The 20,655-nt window shown below is 47.2% G+C and overlaps 1 protein-coding gene across 1 annotated transcript in view; it reads right to left on the bottom strand.

Annotated features, from left to right (window-relative positions):
* LOC143955543 (uncharacterized) overlaps window positions 1-14,650 on the bottom strand; it is a 15,423-nt gene extending 773 nt beyond the window's left edge. Inside the window, exons 1-6 of the mRNA XM_077465593.1 lie at window positions 14,580-14,650; window positions 13,203-13,423; window positions 12,892-13,113; window positions 12,604-12,810; window positions 12,336-12,480; window positions 1-1,913 (exon numbers count right to left, since the gene is read on the bottom strand). The exon at window positions 1-1,913 is cut by the window's left edge and continues 773 nt beyond it. Of these exons, the coding sequence (XP_077321719.1) occupies window positions 1-1,913; window positions 12,336-12,480; window positions 12,604-12,810; window positions 12,892-13,113; window positions 13,203-13,373 (2,658 nt within the window). The 5' untranslated portion in view covers window positions 13,374-13,423; window positions 14,580-14,650. The remainder of the gene's footprint in view (window positions 1,914-12,335; window positions 12,481-12,603; window positions 12,811-12,891; window positions 13,114-13,202; window positions 13,424-14,579) is intronic.
* Window positions 14,651-20,655: the final 6,005 nt, after the last annotated feature.

The following is a 20,655-nucleotide window of genomic DNA, read 5'->3' as shown; positions in this document are numbered from 1 at the left end:
ACATTCAGGACAGGAATACGGCTTCTCATCCGAGTGTAATCTCTGATGTGCGGAAAGACTGTACTTATCTGAAAAACATTTCCCACACTCAGGACAGGAATACGGCTTCTCATCTGTGTGTAATTTCTGATGCCTGTCAAGATACAACTTAATTGAAAAACATTTCCCGCACACAGGACAGGAATACGGCTTCTCATCTGTGTGTAATTTCTGATGTCTGTCAAGATACAACTTAACTGAAAAACATTTCCCGCACTCAGAACAGGGATAGGATTTCTCAACTGTGTGCAACATCTGATGTCTATCAAGATGCGACTTAATTGAAAAACATTTCCTGCACTCAGGACAGGAATACGGCTTCTCACCTGTGTGTGACCTCTGATGTATGACAAGTTCTGATTTCTCTAGAAAACCTTTTCCACACTCGGGACAAGAATACGGCTTCTCACCCGTGTGCATTCTGTGATGTCTCTCAAGATGCGTCTTAACTGAAAAACATTTCCCGCACTCAGGACAGGAATACAATTTCTCACCCGTGTGCAACATCTGATGTCTGTCAAGATTGGACTTAACTGAAAAACATTTCCCACACTCAGGACAGAAATACGGCTTCTCACCCGTGTGCGTCCTTTGATGTGTATCAAGACGCGACTTGTTTGTAAAACTTTTCCCGCACTCAGAACAGAAATGTAGGTTCTCACCTGTATGACATTTTTTATGCCTATAAAGACCAGACTTAGACTTTAAACACTTCCCGCACTCAGTACAGGAATACCTCTTATCTGTTAGAAGGAGGGCACCGTCCCGCACAGTCTGAGGTTCCTCAGGATAAGAGGAATACGATGGTCCGGCACCGTCCCGCACAGTCTGAGGTTCCTCAGGATAAGAGGAATACGATGGTCCGGCACCGTCCCGCACAGTCTGAGGTTCCTCGGGATAAGAGGAATACGATGGTCCGGCACCGTCCCGCACAGTCTGAGGTTCCTCGGGATAAGAGGAATACGATGGTCCGGCACCGTCCCGCACAGTCTGAGGTTCCTCGGGATAAGAGGAATACGATGGTCCGGCACCGTCCCGCACAGTCTGAGGTTCCTCGGGATAAGAGGAATACGATGGTCCGGCACCGTCCCGCACAGTCTGAGGTTCCTCGGGATAAGAGGAATACGATGGTCCGGCACCGTCCCGCACAGTCTGAGGTTCCTCGGGATAAGAGGAATACGATGGTCCGGCACCGTCCCGCACAGTCTGAGGTTCCTCGGGATAAGAGGAATACGATGGTCCGGCACCGTCCCGCACAGTCTGAGGTTCCTCGGGATAAGAGGAATACGATAGTCCGGCACCATCCCGCACAGTCTGAGGTTCCTCGGGATAAGAGGAATACGATGGTCCGGCACCGTCCCGCACAGTCTGAGGTTCCTCGGGATAAGAGGAATACGATGGTCCGGCACCGTCCCGCACAGTCTGAGGTTCCTCGGGATAAGAGGAATACGATGGTCCGGCACCGTCCCGCACAGTCTGAGGTTCCTCGGGATAAGAGGAATACGATGGTCCGGCACCGTCCCGCACAGTCTGAGGTTCCTCGGGATAAGAGGAATACGATGGTCCGGCACCGCCCCGCACAGTCTGAGGTTCCTCGGGATAAGAGGAATACGATGGTCCGGCACCGTCCCGCACAGTCTGAGGTTCCTCGGGATAAGAGGAATACGATGGTCCGGCACCGTCCCGCACAGTCTGAGGTTCCTCGGGATAAGAGGAATACGATGGTCCATCTACACTGTGTGGTGCCGGATGGACATTTGAGGTAGTCGGGTTTTCTCCTGGACTATACTGTGTGATGTCCTCATCTTCTACTTTACAGTCTGGAGACAAAGTGAGACAATCCTCTGAGGTTTTCCTCATCTCCCGTCCATCTACTAAAATAGAAATACAAAGATTATTATTAGACATGAGCTGATTGGTTCCCCTAAACCAGGACTCCGCCCACATCAGACAGCTTTGTCTCTGAGGATCTTACAATTCCCCCCTCAAGGTAACTAGTAAATGGGTCCTCTGATCTCCTACCAGATCATTTCTTTATTCATGGACCTTAGTCAGAGAGGGAGGAAACAACGAGAACTGTCTTCTATAGGAGTGACAGTGATGAGGGGATTATAGGACGAGTGTCCCCTCCCCCTCTATCACTCATTGCCATCTTCCCAACACAAGAAGTCCTGCACTTCCTTATTTAGTCCATGATTTAGTCATGAATAACAGCGGGGCTGAGCCCCACCAGAGGTCAGAGAGTGAGGATGGGGGGAGAGCAACCAAGATGAAGACTGGACTGATCCTGAAGACCCCCATCATTGGGTTATTGACTCCTCACTTTCTGTTTAAGGGTCCAAAGTTGGAGGATGTTATCACATTATTATCAACATGGAAAAGTCTGTGCTCCAATCACATCATCCGATATAAAATGCCCAGCTGGTAGCAAAACATCTTCCCTGTAGAATCTTTTTCTCGGAGTACATCACGGGACACAGAGCAGCCATAGTAATTACTATGTGGGATGTCCCTGAGAAATTCCTTCTGAGTAGAGGGAGACACAAGTAAGTAGGTTATACGGCACTTATAGGTGAATGGACACTGACAACCCAAGACAGGAAGTCACCCTCTATATAACCCCTCCCATACAGGATGTACCTCCATTTTCTGTAGCAAAGCAACATATGTATACATCCCAAAGGGGAGGGACTTGTGTCCCGTGATGTACTCAAAGAAAAGGATTTTACAGGCAAGGTGTTATAAAAATCCTATTTTCTTGATGGTACATCACGGGACACAGAGCAACCATAGTAATTACTATGTGGGATGTCCCAGAACAATGCCTTCTGAGGAGAAGGAGACACAAATAAAAACAAAGTTACGTACCGGTAATGTTGTTTTCCGGAGTCTTTCAGGACATCCACCTGAGAGACCTTGGCTCCTCCCCTCTTTAGGAAACACCTGCGTCAGCCTTATAAATTTCCTCCTCCCCTGCTGCTCCTCAGTTCTTTAAGAGCACCTCCAGCCTGCTTGGGGAGACACAAGAACATATGATAAACATAATCAATCATATCACATTTCCTGTAAGGAAATCTTTACGTCTCGATATACATACGGGTGGGTACTCGGCTGTCCTGAAAGACTCCGGGGAAAGAACGTTACCGGCACGTAACTTCGTTTTTTCCCCAATCGTCTTTTATGACAGCCACCTGAGAGGATAACCGAGCACTTACTCTTAGCCCTTGTAAACACGGTCGGACATTCCATGTGGCAATTCTCTACACATGATCGGACAAAGTCCGATCGGATCATGTTGTCGGGAAAATTTTATAGCCCAGCTGGAAAACTTGGTCCGTCTGAGTAGCTCACTAACAATTGAATTGTTAGTGAGCTAGGAGCCGAAAAGTCTTATTCCTCTGTCAACTAGTCTGAGTGTTGATTTAGATAATTAGCTCATGCTAATTAGGTTAGATTTTAGTCACCCCGCTGTATATATTTTGTGTGAGATCTCAAATAAAGGTCATTCCTGATGTCCTCTAAGACTGGTGTCGTCTAGTTTTTGGGGGTTCCTATAGCCAGATCCATTGGACTTGTGTTCCAGGACTTAGGAAGCGGTATATTGATGGAAGCACTCAATCGGAGTGTGGGATCGGTTCGATTGGATCATGTTGTCGGAAAATTTTATAGCCAAGCTGGAAAACTTGGTCCGTCGGAAATTCCGATGGAAACAGTCCAATGGAGCCCACACACTGTCGGATTATCCGACAACACGGTCCTATCAGACATTGTCCATCGGAATGTCCAACTATGTGTACAAGGGCAAACTCTTAGATGCTAATATCATCACCTCCAGCCATCCTGAATGTCTTGTATAATGTAAATGAGTCTAGTCTGGCTTGACACGGATTCTAAAGAGTATTTCACCTATTGTTGTTTTGTGCTAATTAACCTGCAATTGAATTGTTAGTGAGCTAGGAGCCGAAAAGTCTTATTCCTCAGTCAACTAGTCTGAGTGTTGATTTAGACAATTAGCTCATGCTAATTAGGTTAGGTTTTAGTCACCCCGCTGTATATATTTTGTGTGAGATCTAAAATAAAGGTCATTCCTGATGTCCTCTAAGACTGGTGTCGCCTAGTTCTTGGGGGTTCCTATAGCCAGATCCATTGGACTTGTCTTCCAGGACTTAGGAAGCGGAAGCACTCAATCGGAGTGTGGGATCGGTTCCGTCACAGTAGATTTGATTTTTCCACATTTATCAACCACCCTAGACTCTCTAAGCCCTTGTACACACGGTCGGACATTCTGACAACCAAATCCGTTGGATTTTGTCTGACGGATTTTGTCCGAAACTGTTGCATACACACGGTCGGACAAAGTTGTTGGAAAATCCGATTGTACATAACGTGATGATGTTATTTCGTTACGACCGGACTACGTTCAGGCTAGTAGCCAATAGTTTTGGTCTAGGAATTTGATCTGAGCATGCGTGGCACTTTGTCCGTCGGAGTAGGCTACACATGATGGGAGTATGTCCGATCAGAGCATTTTGTCGGAAAATTTTATGGACAAGTTGGAAAAATTGGTCCGTCAGATACTCCAACGGAAACAGTCCGATGGAGACCACACACAGTCGGATTATCCGACAAAACGGTCCGATAGGACACATTTCGTCGGAGTCTCCGACCGTGTGTACAAGGGCTCAGAATGTCCTAGCGTATCTGAGGTCTTCTAACAATCTTCCGGGAGATTTTGCGAACAGAAGGAGGTCGTCTAAATAGGCAATGATGGATATGCCTTTTAGACGTAATGGTGCCAGGGCCTCCGCCAGGATCTTCGTAAAAATTCTGGGCAAAGAAGAAAGGCCGAAGGGCAGAGCTTGGAATTGAAGGTGCATGGTTTCTTTCCCTAACCTTAGAAACTTCTGATGACTTTGATGTATTGGCACATGTAGGTACGCGTCCTTTAGGTCCAGTGAAACCATATAACAGTTTGGGGGTAACAGAGCCTTCACTGAGTATATGGAATCCATTCTGAATCTTTTGTAAGGTATGGATAGATTCAAAGGCTTGAGGTTGAGGATTGGCCTGACCTTCCCTGAAGGTTTCTGTACCCCAAAAATGTGGGAGTAGAAGCCCTGTCCTTCTTCCTCTCTTGGTAGCTTACCTATTACCCCTTGTTTCCTGAGGTCCTTTATGGAACTCATTAACCCTCTGGCTTTTGGCAGTTTGGTGGTGCTTGGGGGCGATCTTGAGAACTCTAGAGTGTAACCTTCTCTTATTGTCCTCAAGATAAACTGGTTGGAAGATATTTTTTCCCATTGTGAGATGAAGGCCCCCAGTCTTCCTCCCACTGAGATAACTTCATTGTTCGTTACGGGCTTGCTCAGGAGGACAAAAAAAAAAAAAATCGCTCCTCCCTTGCTTTTCCCCTTCTGGACCCAAGGCTTCCTCTGGTTGTCTGCTTTGGGTGTTGAAAAACGGGCTCCGCTATCCCCTCTGTCTCTTTTTATTTTGTTGAGGTTGACCCCATGCGCCGTCGTGACGTCACGTGCCACTGGCGCCACCGTTTAAAATACATAAACAAGGAAGGCAGGGGGAGAGGTGACTAGCCCCTGCCTTCCTTGTTTATATTGAATACTTGGGATGTGGTATCATTTTGTTTGGTTGGCTTCACTTCATCCTATTAATGTTCAAAATACATGTTGAAGGGCTGAGAGTACCTCCCTGCACCGCCCTCGGCGTTTGAACCGGCGCCCCCCCCCCCCCGACCTCGAACTGCACTCAGCGATGCGGGGGCGGCAACACAAGGTCAATCTGCTTGTCCTAGCAGCCTCTGCTGCCTTTCAGGACCTCTGGGTTTCCTTGGTGTCTCCCATCTGGAGGAAACACAAAAAACTGAGGAGCAGCAGGGGAGGAGGAAATTTATAAGGCTGACGCAGGCGTTTCCTAAAGAGGGGAGGAGCCAAGGTCTCTCAGGTGGCTGTCCTGAAAGACGATGGGGGAAAAAGAAGGCCGCCATCATACACGAGGACCTATACTGTAGCTTGCAGTACACTGCGCCAAAAAGCGGCATCCTCTTGCCGTCTTACGTCCAAGTGATAACATTTAGTAAATGTTTGGACTGACAACCAAGTTGTGGCCTTGCAAATCGGAGTCACGAAGGCTTGGCGATACACCGCCCATGAGGCACTCACTGCTCTAGTAGAGTGCGCTTTAACTTGAACTTTTCTTTTCAAACCTTCGGCCTGGATTATAACCTGACAAATCCACTTGGAAATAGTCGATTTTGACGCTGCCTGCCCTTTCCTGGGCCCTTCTGGCAGCACAAACAAAGCATCAGTTTCCCGTATCTGAGCCGTCATCTTCAAATAGAGCCTGTCACCTCTCACTACATCAAGAGAATGTAACAATTTTTCCTCCGGAGAACGAGGATCTGGAAAAAAAGAAGGCAGGGAGACATCTTGGTTCAGATGAAAACTGGACACTGCTTTAGGTAGAAAGGTTGGGTGAGGACGCAACACCACCTTGTCCTTATGAATAATTAAGTATGGCTCTTTACATGAGAAAGCTGCCAATTCTGATACTCTCCTTGACGAGGTTACCGCAACCAAAAAAAAAACAAAAAAACAACTTCCCTGTCAAAAGGGTCAAGGGAATATGGTGAATATGGCGCATAAGGGTTGTCTTTGCAATGCCGATAAAACTAGATTTGAATCCCATGGACACAAGGGTGACCCAACTAGTGGAGTTATACCAGTTACCCCTTGTATAAAGACCCGGATCAAAGAATGCGAAGCAAGCGGCCTTCAAAAGAATACAGACAAGGCCAAGATCTGACCCTTGATTGTATTCAAGGCTAGCTTCATTTCTACCCCCAACTGTAATAGGGCAAGAATTCTTTCTATGACATACTTCCAAGGATGTCATCCTTCGGTTTCACACCAGGAACCATAGGCCCTCCAGACCCTATAATAAATGGTCCTGGAAGCCGACTTCCATGCATTCATCAGGGTAGTTACTACTGAGCCTGAAAGCCCCCAATTCTTTAAAATGTGGGTTTCAATAGCCACACCGTTAGGTTTAGGGGCTGTAAGGCAGGATGGAACCCTGGTCCTTGCGTCAGCAAGTCTGCACAGGATGGAAGAGTCCACGCTTTTCCTACTGCCAACCTTACGATCTCTGCATACCAGGATCATTCCGGGGGTTCTAGCCTTACCGGCTTACCCTTCCTCTTTGATCCTGCGACAAAGCCGGGGTAGCAGCTGAACTGGGGGGGATGCATAAATCAGTAAAAACTGATCCCAAAAGGTTACTAACACATTTGTCCCGCATGCGAGTGGATCCTTTCTCCTTGACACAAAGTCGTCCAACGTTTTGCTGGACCTGAACGCCAATAGATCTATGTACGGGGTGCCCTATTTTTGGCAAATGGCTGAGAAAATGTCAGGAATGGAGAGACCATTCTCCCAGGAACAATTGTTGGTGGCTCAAGAAATCCGTCTGCCAATTCTCCACTCCTGGAATGAAGACTGCCGATAGGCATGGTACATGCTTCTCTGCCCGTGCCAGAACATGGCTCACTTCCCCTCTGGGCTGCATGACTTTTGGTACCCCCTTGGTGGTTGATATAAGCCACTGCTGTGGCATTATCGGAATGATTCCTGATGGGACAACCTTGCAATCTTGCAAGTCCAGGCCATTAGTGCAGACGCGCTGCCCGAATCTCTAGAATGTTGATGGCCAAAGTATTTTTGGACTCTGACCACTTCCCTTGGACAGTGGTCTCCTCCAGAACCGCTCCCCAGCCTAAGAGGCTGGCATCCGTTTGTTACAACCTTCCAGGTTACTAACATGAAGGATTTCCCCTTCTGCAAATTCCTGGTTATCGACCACTAACTGAGAATCTGGCACACCCTTGGGGCCAGATACATTGGGTAATCCAAGACTTGGATTTTCTTGTTCCAAGCAGACAGGATACTGTTTTGCAGCAGTCTTGAATGGAACTGGGCATAGGGAACTGCTTCGAATGAAGCCACCATGCAAAGGCGGATGGAAGGCTCCTTCTTTGCCTTGACCACATGGACCAGCTCTCTTATAGCCCTGACTTTTGTCTGAGGCAAAAATACTTTTTTCTTGAGCTGTATCTATAACCAGACCCAAGTACTCCAGACTTCTTACTGGCCGTAAAGCTTATTTCTCTAGGTTGAGAATCCAACCCAGATGGATTCAAGTATTCGACCATGTTGGACACACTCTGGTCTAGCCGTGCAACCGACTGATCTATCAGCAGCAGGTCATCTAGGTATGCCATTACTGCTATACCCTGGCCTCTTAGTCTTGCTAGTACTGGGGCCAGCACTTTTGTAAACAGCCGGGGTGCAGTGGCTAACCCAAAGGGCAAGGCCATGAACTGAAAGTGGCTCTGTTCTACCGCAAAACGCAGAAACTTCTGGTGAGCGGGAAAAATTGGCACATGCAGATAAGCATCCTTGATGTCTATTGATGCCAGAAATTCTCCTCCCCGCAGGGTGGATACGACTGACCGGATTGACTCCAATGCGAAAAAAAGAACAGACGGTTAGGAACAGACTTAGATCTTTGACATCTAGAATAAGTCTGTCATCTCCATTCGGTTTTGGCACTGTGAAGAGATTTGAATAGAACCCCATGCCCTGCTCTTCTGAGGGAATCTCTACGATTACACCCTGAGCCGTCAATCGGTCCAGTGCCTGGAACAAAGACCTTCTTTTCACTGGGTCTTTGGTAATTTTCCACCTTAGAAAACGAAAAGGTGGAAACTCTCGAAAACTCTAGTTTGTACCCTAGAGATACGGTGGAGATGACCCATCTGTCTCGGATCTCTTCCTACCAAGCCTCTTGATATATTTATCCAAATCATCCCCGAACAGCCGTTCCCCATGAAAGGGAAAACCCGCCAAAAGCTTTTTACATGGCAATTCAGCTGACCCATGCTTCAACCAGAGAATTCTACGGCACTGAGCACTAAGAGAGCAAGGCGTGACACCTGATGAATAGAATCTTTAAGAGCATCAACCGCAAAACATAAGGCCCTAGGTAGCTCAGCTAAGTCACACGCCTCTTCCCCTTGAGCCTTGGGACACTTTTAATAACTTGCTTAAGCTGGTCTTTTAGGGGATTGACAAATGCCTATAGCTGCCACTGCAGGCTGTGCTGCTGCACCCGCTACAGCAAACGAGGCTTTGAGCAAGGATTTCAGTTTCTTACTGGCTGGATCCTTATAAAGCTGGACATTGTCTACTGGACAAGTTAGACTTTTATTCACAGAAGAAATAGCAGCTTCTACTGCTGGAAAACTCCACTTCTTAGTGAACTTTTCCTCCACAGGATAGAGAAGAGAAAATCTTCTAGGAGGAAGAAAATATCCATCTGGGTGATCCCAGTCAGCATATATCAGCTGCTCCAGCAATGGGTGTAACAGGGAATGCATGTGGACCCTGTGGAGGCCTTAAGGAACCCCGAAGAAGAAAAGGGGACCTCAGCTATCTGTGCTGGTGGCAACTTGTATCCAAAACGTACCAATTCCGTAAGGGATTGCACTAGCAATTTCTGAGATTGCGAGGCTGAAAAGGGCTCTTCTGAGAGTGAAGTCACCCGCCTGCCCTTCTTGCCGGTCACCCAATGGAATCTCAACATCACCAGCCCATTCCTGTTCCAACACTGCAAGCTCAGGTGAAGGAGACCTATCGCATTTTTTCCAGGACTGGGAGGAAGACGCAAACATAGCAGCTATTTTTCCTCCCAAACCAGCTAAAGCTGCAGCCAAATCGTCCTTGGTGACGTATGCAGAGGCTGAAATGTTGGAATCGGCTACTATGCCTGAGAGCCTGTTTGGCTCAGAGTGGCAAGTTGCTTCTGGTCCTTCAGGGGAGGATAGAACTGTGAAAGCGTGACTAGGATCCCTTAGACCCTGACCGCGGCCCCCTTGCGCTCCTCCCCTCCAAATGCTTCTCACCCTTCTTTCCGAAAGACATAGTCCTAAGCACAAAAGGCAGAGGTACTTACAATGTGCATCTACTGCCGAGCTATAGTCCAGCACTGGAAATATGCAGCTATCACTGCTCAGCCTGATGCTAGGGTAGAGTAGACGTGTCCTTAGGATTGCCTGTAACCAACACCCATACAGTGTTTAAATGCCCTCCTATGCTCTGTGTCCCTCCGTCAGCCACCAGACTCTTTCCAGAGTAAAAGCTTTATAGGCAGTAAGCATTGTGCCTGCACCGTATATTACGTGAACGTTTGTTGTCACGTGCACTATGGCCGTGGCAAGTCAGCCCCACCCCCCCTGCTTCCTAGGATAGGTTATTTAAACAGAGCTATTCCCGTGCGTGAATGAACGGTCGGTCCTGCAAACAGAATGCTCAGGGGGAGAAGGGCTGCACCCCCAGGGAAAGCCGACCTCATGTTTGAGAGACGGCTATCCCCCTAGCCCTTTCGTCAGCCTTGACAGAGCAGAGTAAGGAGGCAACGCTGTTCCACAGGAGCGCTGGCAGACACTGAGCCCACTGCGGGGGAAGCATGGTAATGTTAGACATCAGGTATGTTACAATTACCCTCTAGTGGTAAAAAACAGGCAAGGCATCGTTTACTCAAAAGAAGTCCAAAAGTGAACTGTATGTGTTCCTTAGGATCTTCTTTTGACTTACCATTCCCGCCGCAGGATACTGCTGGAAAAACACAGCCAGATCTAATCTTCACCCATCACGGCATGTCATAACGGACCTTCAAGGCCGGAGTCCCCCTTGTATACTGGGGTCCACACCCTTGGACCCGTACAGCACCCTGAAAGGACAACCTTTTGGTTTTGGTTATGTGACCAATGTGCCGGATCCCAGGGTCTAATCCTCAATAGAGGAGCATTACAGGCAGGTGACCTTGGTTTTCCATGAGGCTCAGGTACCATCCATTTTGGCCATTGCTCTTTGGCATCCAGGATGGATCCATCCGCACGGTCCCTTGATCCTGTTTAAGGATTTCCGCAACGGGTCTTCTTCTTTAGCATAGCACTTCTTCAACCGTGACCAACGCCTTCAGACACTGACGAAAAAACTGAGGTACTTCCTGTATGGGAGGGGTTATATAGAGGGGGGACTTCTTGTCTTGGGTTGCCAGTGTCCATTCACCTATAGGTGGCGTATAACCCACCTAGTAATTACTAGGGCTGCTCTGTGTCTCGTGATGTACGATAAAGAAATGGGTGTAAGGAAAAAGAATTACATATAATGCTGCGTACACACGATCAGACTTTGACGGACTTTGCAGCGGAGGTCCGCCGGACTTTCAAACAAACGGACTTGCCCACACACGATCACTCCAAAAGCCAGACGGATTCGAAAGTGATGACGTAGAATAAGGAAGTTCATAGCCAGTAGCCAATAAGGTGCCCTAGCGTCGGTTTTAGTCCATCGGACTAGCACACAGACGACTGGATTTTTCAACCGGACTCGAGTCCGTCGGTAAGATTTGAAACATGTTTTATTTCTAGGGCCATCGGACCTAGTCCATTGAAAAGTCAGATTGTGTGTACGCAGCATTATGTCTATATATATATATATATATATATATATATATATATATATATATATATATATATATATAGTAGAGGGAAGAGAGAAGAAGTCAGGACTATGTAATGTACAACATACAACAGATAGGACTATATAATATCAGAATTATGTAATGTACAACATAGAGTATATAGTGCAGGGGTCAGGAGTATGTAATGTACAACATAAATGAGATAGTGAAGGGTCAGGAATCATAATTATGGTGTTCAGTAATCAGTGGAAACTTAAATGTTTTCATGAGACAAGTTGCAGAGGTCCCACACCGCTGCCTCCCATCTCCTGAGACTGCACTCAGTGACTTGGGTCTGAGACTATACAGGCATATCCCTCCACCCGGGAACAGCAAGGAAAGAAAACAGAGCAAGTGCCCCCAGAAGAATTGCAAAGATAGAGATCCTGCTATACCCTGGCATGGGGCAGAAGACCCAAGACACATACCACTGGTGCCTAGGTTGGGCAATGCCTATAGTGAGAGTCAACATTTTGCTGATCCCCAGAATCTCCATGAATCCAGTCTAGATCCATAAATTGTGTCGGCAGCACAGAGAAGGAAGATTATCGGAGAGAAATCCAGGAATACAGGACGGGGAACACAGCTCAGAAAAGTGACCAGGGGATTACAGGCTGATATCACCCAGCCCCCGCCCTACTCTGAACCAATCAGTGAGCAGTATGGGTGGAGGAATGGATTTAGTGTTAATGACCCACCTGTGCTGATCTCTGTAGGAGTGTCCTCCTCTATAAATGTCCCCGTTATTCCATCCTCCTCCATAGACTGCTGATCATCCCTCACATACCTCTCTTCTTCTTCTTCTGATTTCACCTCAAATTCTATATCGATTGGATCTCCACTCTAAACCAAGAAAATGAGAGAGAAAATCATCTGTAAAATAAGAGCTTTAATATTGTGACATCACATAAAAAATCCACACATTGTCTCTGTAAGTGAATGTTCTAGATTCTCCGTCCCACCAACCTTGTAACAGTGGGGGATGGTGTGATCTTCCTGTGTGGAATCCCGGGAATACAGAGAACGGGGACATCTCTCTGGGGGGTTCCTGGTATTTGGTGGCTCCATGATATCCTTGTGTCCTTCTGAAAACTCCTCCATCACACCATACTCCTCATCCTCCTCTTTATACTCTTCTTTAACAAAAATATTATCATCCCCGAGGTTTCCAACCTGCAATATATTATAAAACATTTATTGTAACACACATGCTTGTGCATAATGTATAACTACCAATGATTGTTCATCACCTACCTGATGATGGTGGGGGATGGTGTGACCTTCCTGTGTGGAATCCCGGGAACACAGAGGACGGGGACATCTCTCTTGTGGGTTTCTGTAGCTGGATGACTCCTCCATGGTGTCCTGGGACAGATCTTTGTGTTCTTTGAGAAACGTCTCCAACACCCCATCCTCATCATCCTCCTCTTTTATCTCTTCTTTTACCTCAACTTTAGGATCTCTCAGGTTTCCCCTCTGAATATATAATAAAAATGACATCAATGGTAACAATGCAGATAATGTACAGATCCTAATGATACTATCAGTGATTGTTCCTCATCTACCTGATGATGGTGGGGGATGGTGTGATCTTCCTGTGTGGAATCCCGGGAATACAGAGGAGGACATCTCTCTGGTGGGTTTCCAGTATTATGTGGCCCCATCATGAAATCCTTATACAGATCTGCGTTTCCTTCAAAAAACTCCTTCATCACTCTATACTGCTCATCCGCCATTTTAAAAACTCTTCTTGAGCATCAACTTTAGAATCTCTCAGGTTTCCACTCTGAATATATAAAAAACATTTATTGTAACAAACATGATTGTGTATAAATCATAACTATTCATAATTGTTCCTCATCTACCTGATGGTGATGAGGGATGGTGTGACCTTCCTCTGAGGAAGCCCAGAAATAAGGATGAGCTCCGGCGTGTTTGCACACTCCACGGGCAGAGCCCGCCAGGAAGCCGGCGTTGCGCTAATCACAGGCAGTGAGACATTTCCCGATCTCTGCAGCCGCACATCAGGGAAATGTCTCACTGCCTGCGATTAGCGCAACGCCGTGCCGACTTCCTGGCAGGCTCTGCATGTGGAGTGTGCGAACGCGCCGGAGCTCATCCCTACCCGGGAATACAGAGGACGGGGACATCTCTCTGGTGGGTTTCTGTTACTTGATTGCTCCATCATGATGTCCTTTAGAAAGCTGCTTCATCACACCATACTCCTCATCCTCCTCTTTATACTCTTATTTAACAACAATACATTTTCCCTCTTTCTTCCTATTTGAATCTTCTAAAATAAAGACATACATATTCCAATCCCCCCCCCATCCCCCACTACTAATAAAAGTCATATAATCCGTTAGTATAGACTGATGAGGTGAGAAGGTGATTGGTGGGAAAGGTGACACACCAACAAAATGAAGACAATGTTCCGGCCCTGTAACTGGGGGAACGTTCTGATCCTGAAGGGGTGAATCTGCCTGTGTGGTGTAATAATTGCCCTCTGTAGGCCATGTATGGTCAGGATGGTCATTGTCTTGTCTATTTATTGTCAGCTTTGTCCACTTTAGAGGAACATATTACTAGAATTTATCTCCAACATGAAGAGAATGTTCCGGCCCGGTAAGTGGGTGAATGTTCTGCCCCTGAAGGGGTTCATATAGGTTCCCACACTATATATGTGTGTATCATCATCTGCTGGAGATAAAAGACGTTACAGTGACTATGGAGGAAGAGGACGGACATGACGGGGGAGGGGGGGGGGGGGGTTACTGGGTGTAAATAGACAATAATATTCTTAGATGGTAAGCTCTAATGAGCCGGGCCCTCCGATTCCTCCTGTATTGTAACTGTACTGTCTGCCCTCATGCTGTAAAGTGCCGAACAAACTGCTGGCGCCATATAAATCCTGTATAATAATAATAATAATAACTTATTACCTCCTCTGCCGCACGGTATCACAATGACTCCTCTCTACTTCCTCCCAACTGACCTCTCACCCGGAACTTCCTGTCAGTGTGTGACATCACTTCCTGTCTTCCATAGAAACTTCCTGTCTGTATGTGACATCACTTCCTGTCTTCCATAGAGACTTGCCTGTGTAGAAGTGAGATCATCACCTTGTGGAGCTCAGCGGATTTGCAGCCCCGGAAAAAAAAAATGTCTCGCAGTGTGAGCACAACCTTGTGCTGTGTATGTATGTACTGTATATCCTTATACACTACATTGCCAAAAGTAAGGGACACCTGCCTTTACATGCACATGAACTTTAATGGCACCCCAGTCTTAGTCCGTGGCAGGGGAGGGCTGGCAGCCTTAGGCCGGCTGGGGGGGGGCAAGTCCAGTCACGTGGCCCATCGAACCACAGGCCAGCGAGTAGTAGGACCCACATGCCAGCAGCCAGCTCTCAGCAGGACTTACAGGCCATGGCTAGCACAGGACCTGACAGCCAGGCAGTGTTGAGGGCTATTTCCAATTTTGAGGTTACTGGGGGGCAGGATAAATGGGGTGTATGGGGGGGGGGTGGGATGTGGGGGGTAAGGGTCTATCACTTCAGTGATGCCGGTGGCAACTCAGCCTCCTGGGAAGGGTGATGATAACTTCAAGTTGCAGACAGTCACGCCCCGGTCTCTGTCTGCCTCCAGTCCAAGGACTCCGGGACTTGTAGTGGAAGAGTAAACTGCTCTCAGTCAGTTATTTCTTCTTCTCTCTGTGACTGTCTCAATAACAACTTCAAGTTGCAGCCACCCAGCGCCCAGCCTGAGCCAGTCACAGACATCCCAACATGCAAAAACTCACTTCAGGGAGGTGACGCTTCGCGCCGCAGCCTTACCAATGCCAATTAAATGCAGCCAATTTGTGCCACCTCATCAATGCCTACCAGTGCAGCCCATCAGTGTCACATCGTCAGTGTCCATCAGTGCAGACTATCAGTGTCTTTCAGTGCCACCTCATCAGTGCCTACCAGTATCCTTCAGTGCCACATCATCAGTGTCCTTCAGTGCAGCCTATTAGTGCCACCTCATTGGTGTCCACCAGCGGAGCACTCCAGGCTCTGTCCTGCCCCCTCCCCTGGCCACAGACAGAAGACAGAGAGCAGCCAGGCGGCCGTACTCCATTTGGCTATGCTGTCTTCTGTGTGTGGCTGAGTGACAGGCCCAGTTGGGAGATCGCCCAGCGCTCGCGGGTGTCCGCAGCCAAATGCGAGAGACTTGTATGTGTAAAGGCAGGCACCCCAATACTTTTGGCAATATAGTGTATGTGGTATCGCTGCAATCGTCAGGAGCAGGAGAATTTATTTGGGGTTGTTCTTTGGTGGATGGTTATGGTTGTAACGAGAAATATACAGCTACATTTTTTATTTTTTATTTTTTTACTATTTTGGGCCAGTTCTCATTTAATATAAAAAAAAACAGGAGACATCAATCACCATTTACCACCAAATGAAAGCCCAATTTGTCCTGAAACAAATGCGGTATAATCCACCTGGAGGCACAAAGTAGTTGTGATGATATGTACAGTTTTACTAACACATGTCAAAGTTGCAAAATTGTGCTTAGGCATTAACATTTGTTTTACCCTTAGGTGCGAAGGAGATAACAAAGTGATTTCATATGACTGTCAGCGCCATCTAGTGAGCATAATGAGGTATCTCTCCTGAACATGGTAACTGCGCTAACGTTACTGTGTTTTAAAGAGGAAGTAAACTCTCCCACTTGGATGCTTCTTTTCATTTAGTCTATTATAATAAGTAATTATCAAACTATAGCCACTGTAATCCAACCCAAATCGCATATTACTTACTGTTTAAAGAAACTTTAAAAAACTTGTTTCTGGGGGTTAGGCAGCGCCATCTTAAGTATTGCTTTCTGAGTCCACAGTGGAGTATATTTCCGCCCTTACATTGAGCACTTCCTGTACTGTTAACCAAGCCTCCTTCTCAATCCAACGTTTCTATAGCAACCCTGCTTCCCTGTTCATAGCTGACTTGTTTTATTTCATAGTATTTACTTGTGCAGATTGCCTAATGTTTGCCTATGTCAGTCTTATCAGCTTCAGCTGACAAGACTGCAGTAATGGCCAGGTTTACACTGCATGTGATGTCACAAGGTCACATGGGGGTGTAGGAGGAAGCTCTGAATGATCCTGCAGCCTCCTGGGATATCAGTGTTGTGTGCCGTAGGAAGTCCTGATAACAGATAGACAAGCACATAGAGAGTGTGCCGTAAATCAGGGGAGATCTGGGCATGCTCAGTGACTTCATTCTACAGAACAACAAGGATTACAACAATACTAAGCAAGTAAGGAGATATCTACAAGCCGTGTTCATTAGGGATTTTTATGCTGATTTACATGGGACAAAGTTGTGGGGGAGGGTTTACAACCACTTTAATCCAGCAGGGATTTACTCTAATCCAGCAGGGAATATGCGACTTTTAATTCTGCGATAAAAATGAGCAAATATGCGACTTTAAATAATACCCCCCCCCCCAAAATCCCATCAAAGTAACCCCCACACACACCTGTTCAATGGTCCAAAACCAACCGAAAACATATAGGTGCCCGTTTATGAAGCAGTGAAATGTATGTATGTTAGTAAAATAAAGAGTCCCCCTACATTATATATATATATATAAACAAACCACCATTCCTGGCTTAAGCTGGCGTGGCATCAACCACCTCTTGGCCTGCCCCTGCAGAGCTGACAAAACATCTGCCCCAGTGTGGCTCCTGTCCCCCAAGCACACCAGCGCAAGCACCGCATGGCATCTTTTTGCCTGCGTACGTGCGTAGCCCCTTGAACGTCTACAGAGCACCACTGGTTCCGAGGACAAAGCACAGGAAGAGGCCATGGAGGAAGAGGAGGGGGGTGGAGGAGAGAGGTGTGTCAGAATTAGGGATGAGCCGAACACCCCCCGGTTCGGTGCGCACCAGAACTTTCGAACGGACCCCAAATTCGTACGAAATTTAGAACCCCATTGAAGTCTATGGGACTCGAACGTTCGAAATTAAAAGTGCTAATTTTAACGGCTAATATGCAAGATACTGTCCTAAAAAGGGTTTGGGGACCCGGCTCCTGCCCCAGGGGACATGGGTCAATGCCTAAAATGTTTTTAAAAATGGCCGTTTTGGCAGGAGCACTGATTTTAATGATGATTAAAGTGAAAAAAAAAAGTTAAATATTCCTTTAAATATGGTGCCTGGGGGATGTCTGTAGTATGCCTGTGAAGTGCCACGTGTTTCCCGTGTTTAGAACAGTCCCTGCACAAAATGACATTTAACGGAAATAACACCATTTAAAACTGCTTGCGGTTTTAATGTTATATCTGGTTCCTGCAATATGGTTGAAAATAATTGAGAAAAATGGCATGGGTAGCCCTCCCTGCCCATTACCAGCCCCTTTAGGTCTTGTACGCATATTAAGGGGAACCCCGTACCCATATTAAAAAAAGGAAATGCGTGTGGCCCCCAGGCCTTATATACTCAGAACAGCAGTATACAGGCGGTGCAAACAAGACAGGGACTGTGTAGGTTTGTTGTGTTAAGTTGAATCTGTTTGTAATTTTCAACTGGTACATTTTTAAAGTGTAGCTCCAGTCAAAAAAACTATTTTTAAGTTTTTTGGAAAACATAGGAAAGGGTTATCACCCCTGTATAATTTGTTTTGTCGTCCATCTTTTTTCATCTCACTTGCTGTCGTCTCCTTCCGTTTGCAAGTAGGAGATGTTTGTAAGTTGGATGTTTGAAAGTAGGGGCCTGCCCTATATGCTCTGCAGAAATGGCGGAACAAGGTGTTGGTTTTGCCACAACATTGTAAGCCCTCAAAGTGACTCTTGGTGGGCACTGGAGCGCCCTGCTGTGAACGATTATATCAAGAATTGTAATTACATGCCATTGTTGAACAGTGGTAGAAAAATTGACCTTTGGTGGTTGTGGTGCTGGTGCCACAACACTATAAGTCCTCACACTTACTCTGGGTGGGCACAGGAAGGGGCCCTCCTGTGAAATATTATATCAAGAATTGTAATTACATGTCCCTGTTAAACAGGGGCAGAAAAATTGGGCCTTAGGCACTGGTGCCACGACACTGCAACCTCTCCCATATACTCTTGTTTTATTGCAGGAATGAGCCCTGCTGCAAAGCATTGCATCAAAAATTGTAATTAAACGCCCCTGTTAAAGAGGGGCAGAAAAATTGGGCCTTAGGCACTGGTGCTGGTGCCACGACACTGCAACCTCTCCCATATACTCTAGTTTTATTGCAGGAATTAGCCCTGCTGCAAAGCATTGCATCAAAAATTGTAATTAAACGCCCCTGTTAAACAGGGGCAGAAAAATTGGGCCTTAGGCACTGGTGCTGGTGCCACCACACTGCAACCTCTCCCATATACTCTAGTTTTATTGCAGGATAAACAGTTAAACAGAAAAATTGGGTTGATGGCATCACCCAGAGCCAGAAATGTTCTTCCAACATATCAGCGGAGGAGGAAGATGATAGACAATCAACATAACAGGACAGTCACTCAGCATCAGCATAGGCAGTCTTGAAGGGATGTGATATTTCAAAAAAAATTATTCGGTTACATCAGCTTCAGGTGCTTGGTAGCTGTGGGTGATCCAAGACTGATTCATCTTGATGAAGGTCAGTCGATCAACTGATTCGGTGGACAGGCGCACCCTGTGATCGGTAACAAAGCCACCAGCAGCACTGAAGGTGCGTTCCGAAAGAACGCTGGATGCAGGACAGGCCAGTAGCTCAATTGCATACTGTGCAAGTTCTGGCCAGTGATCCATCCTCAAGACCCAGTAAGCCAGAGGATTTTCGGTGGGAAAGGTGTCCAAGTCTGACCTTGCCTCTAGGTATTCCTGCACCATGTAAATCAGACGCTGGCGATGGTTGCTGGAACCGATCAGACCTTGGGGCTGCGGACTTAAAAATTGTCTGAAAGCATCAATCAGACGGCCACCTTCTCCACCGCTCCTTCTGACCGATGCCTCAGCAACACGTTGTCAAGGACCAGGAGTTTGTAACCTCCCAGTCTCTGGGAACGCGTTGCACAGACCTTTCTGCAAGGCCTCCCGGAGATGTCTTATCCTCTGCGATGGCAAGATAAGGTCGGCAACCTTACCCTTGTACCGTGGATCAAGGAGAGTGGCCAGCCAGTAATGGTCCCTCTCCTTGATCCGAAGAATACGAGGATCCTTCCGCAGGCTTTGCAGGATCAGGGAGGCCATGCAGCGTAGGTTAGCTGAGGCATTCGGTCCGGAGTCCTCTGGGTCACTAAGGACAACATGATCCGCAGCTACCTCCTCCCAGCCACGTACAAGTCCACGTGTTTCTTGGGACTGTAAATCATCCCTACAAGACTGCTGCTGCTGATGCTGAGTGCCAGCCTCCACCTCCATGCTGACACAATCATCCTCCTCCTCCTCATCCTCTTCCTGTGTGATGGGTGGCACAGCAAGAACACTGTCTGGATAAAGGGGGCCTTGAGAGGCAAGGAAGTCCTCCTCTTCCTGCCTCTGTTCTGCCTCAAGTGCCCTGTCCATTATTCCACGCAGCGTATGCTCCAAGAGGTGGACAAGAGGTACAGTGTCACTGATGCATGCACTGTCACTGCTCACCATCCTTGTGGCCTCCTCAAATGGTGACAGGACAGTGCATGCATCCCTGATCATGCCCCACTGGCGTGGTGAGAAAAAACCGAGCTCCCCTGACTCTGTCCTGGTGCCGTAGTCGCACAGGTACTCATTGATGGCCCTCTGCTGCATGTGCAGCCGCTGCAGCATGGCCAACGTTGAGTTCCACCTGGTGGGCATGTCACATATAAGGCGGTTCTTGGGCAGGTTCAACTCCTTTTGGAGCTCAGCCAGCCGAGCACAGGCATTAAATGATCGGCGGAAATGCACACAGACTTTCCTGGCCTGCTTCAGGACATCCTGTACCACGACACTGGTACCTGCTCAAGAACCGCTGCACCACCAGGTTAAGGACGTGAGCCACACAGGGCACAT

The sequence above is a fragment of the Lithobates pipiens genome, unplaced genomic scaffold, assembly GCF_037356315.1.
Source record: "Lithobates pipiens isolate NorthernLeopardFrog02 unplaced genomic scaffold, aLitPip1_a1.2 Scaffold_35, whole genome shotgun sequence".
Lineage (NCBI taxonomy): Eukaryota > Metazoa > Chordata > Amphibia > Anura > Ranidae > Lithobates > Lithobates pipiens.
The sequence above is the reverse complement of the archived record's forward strand: the minus strand, read 5'-3'. Positions and strand labels throughout refer to the sequence as shown.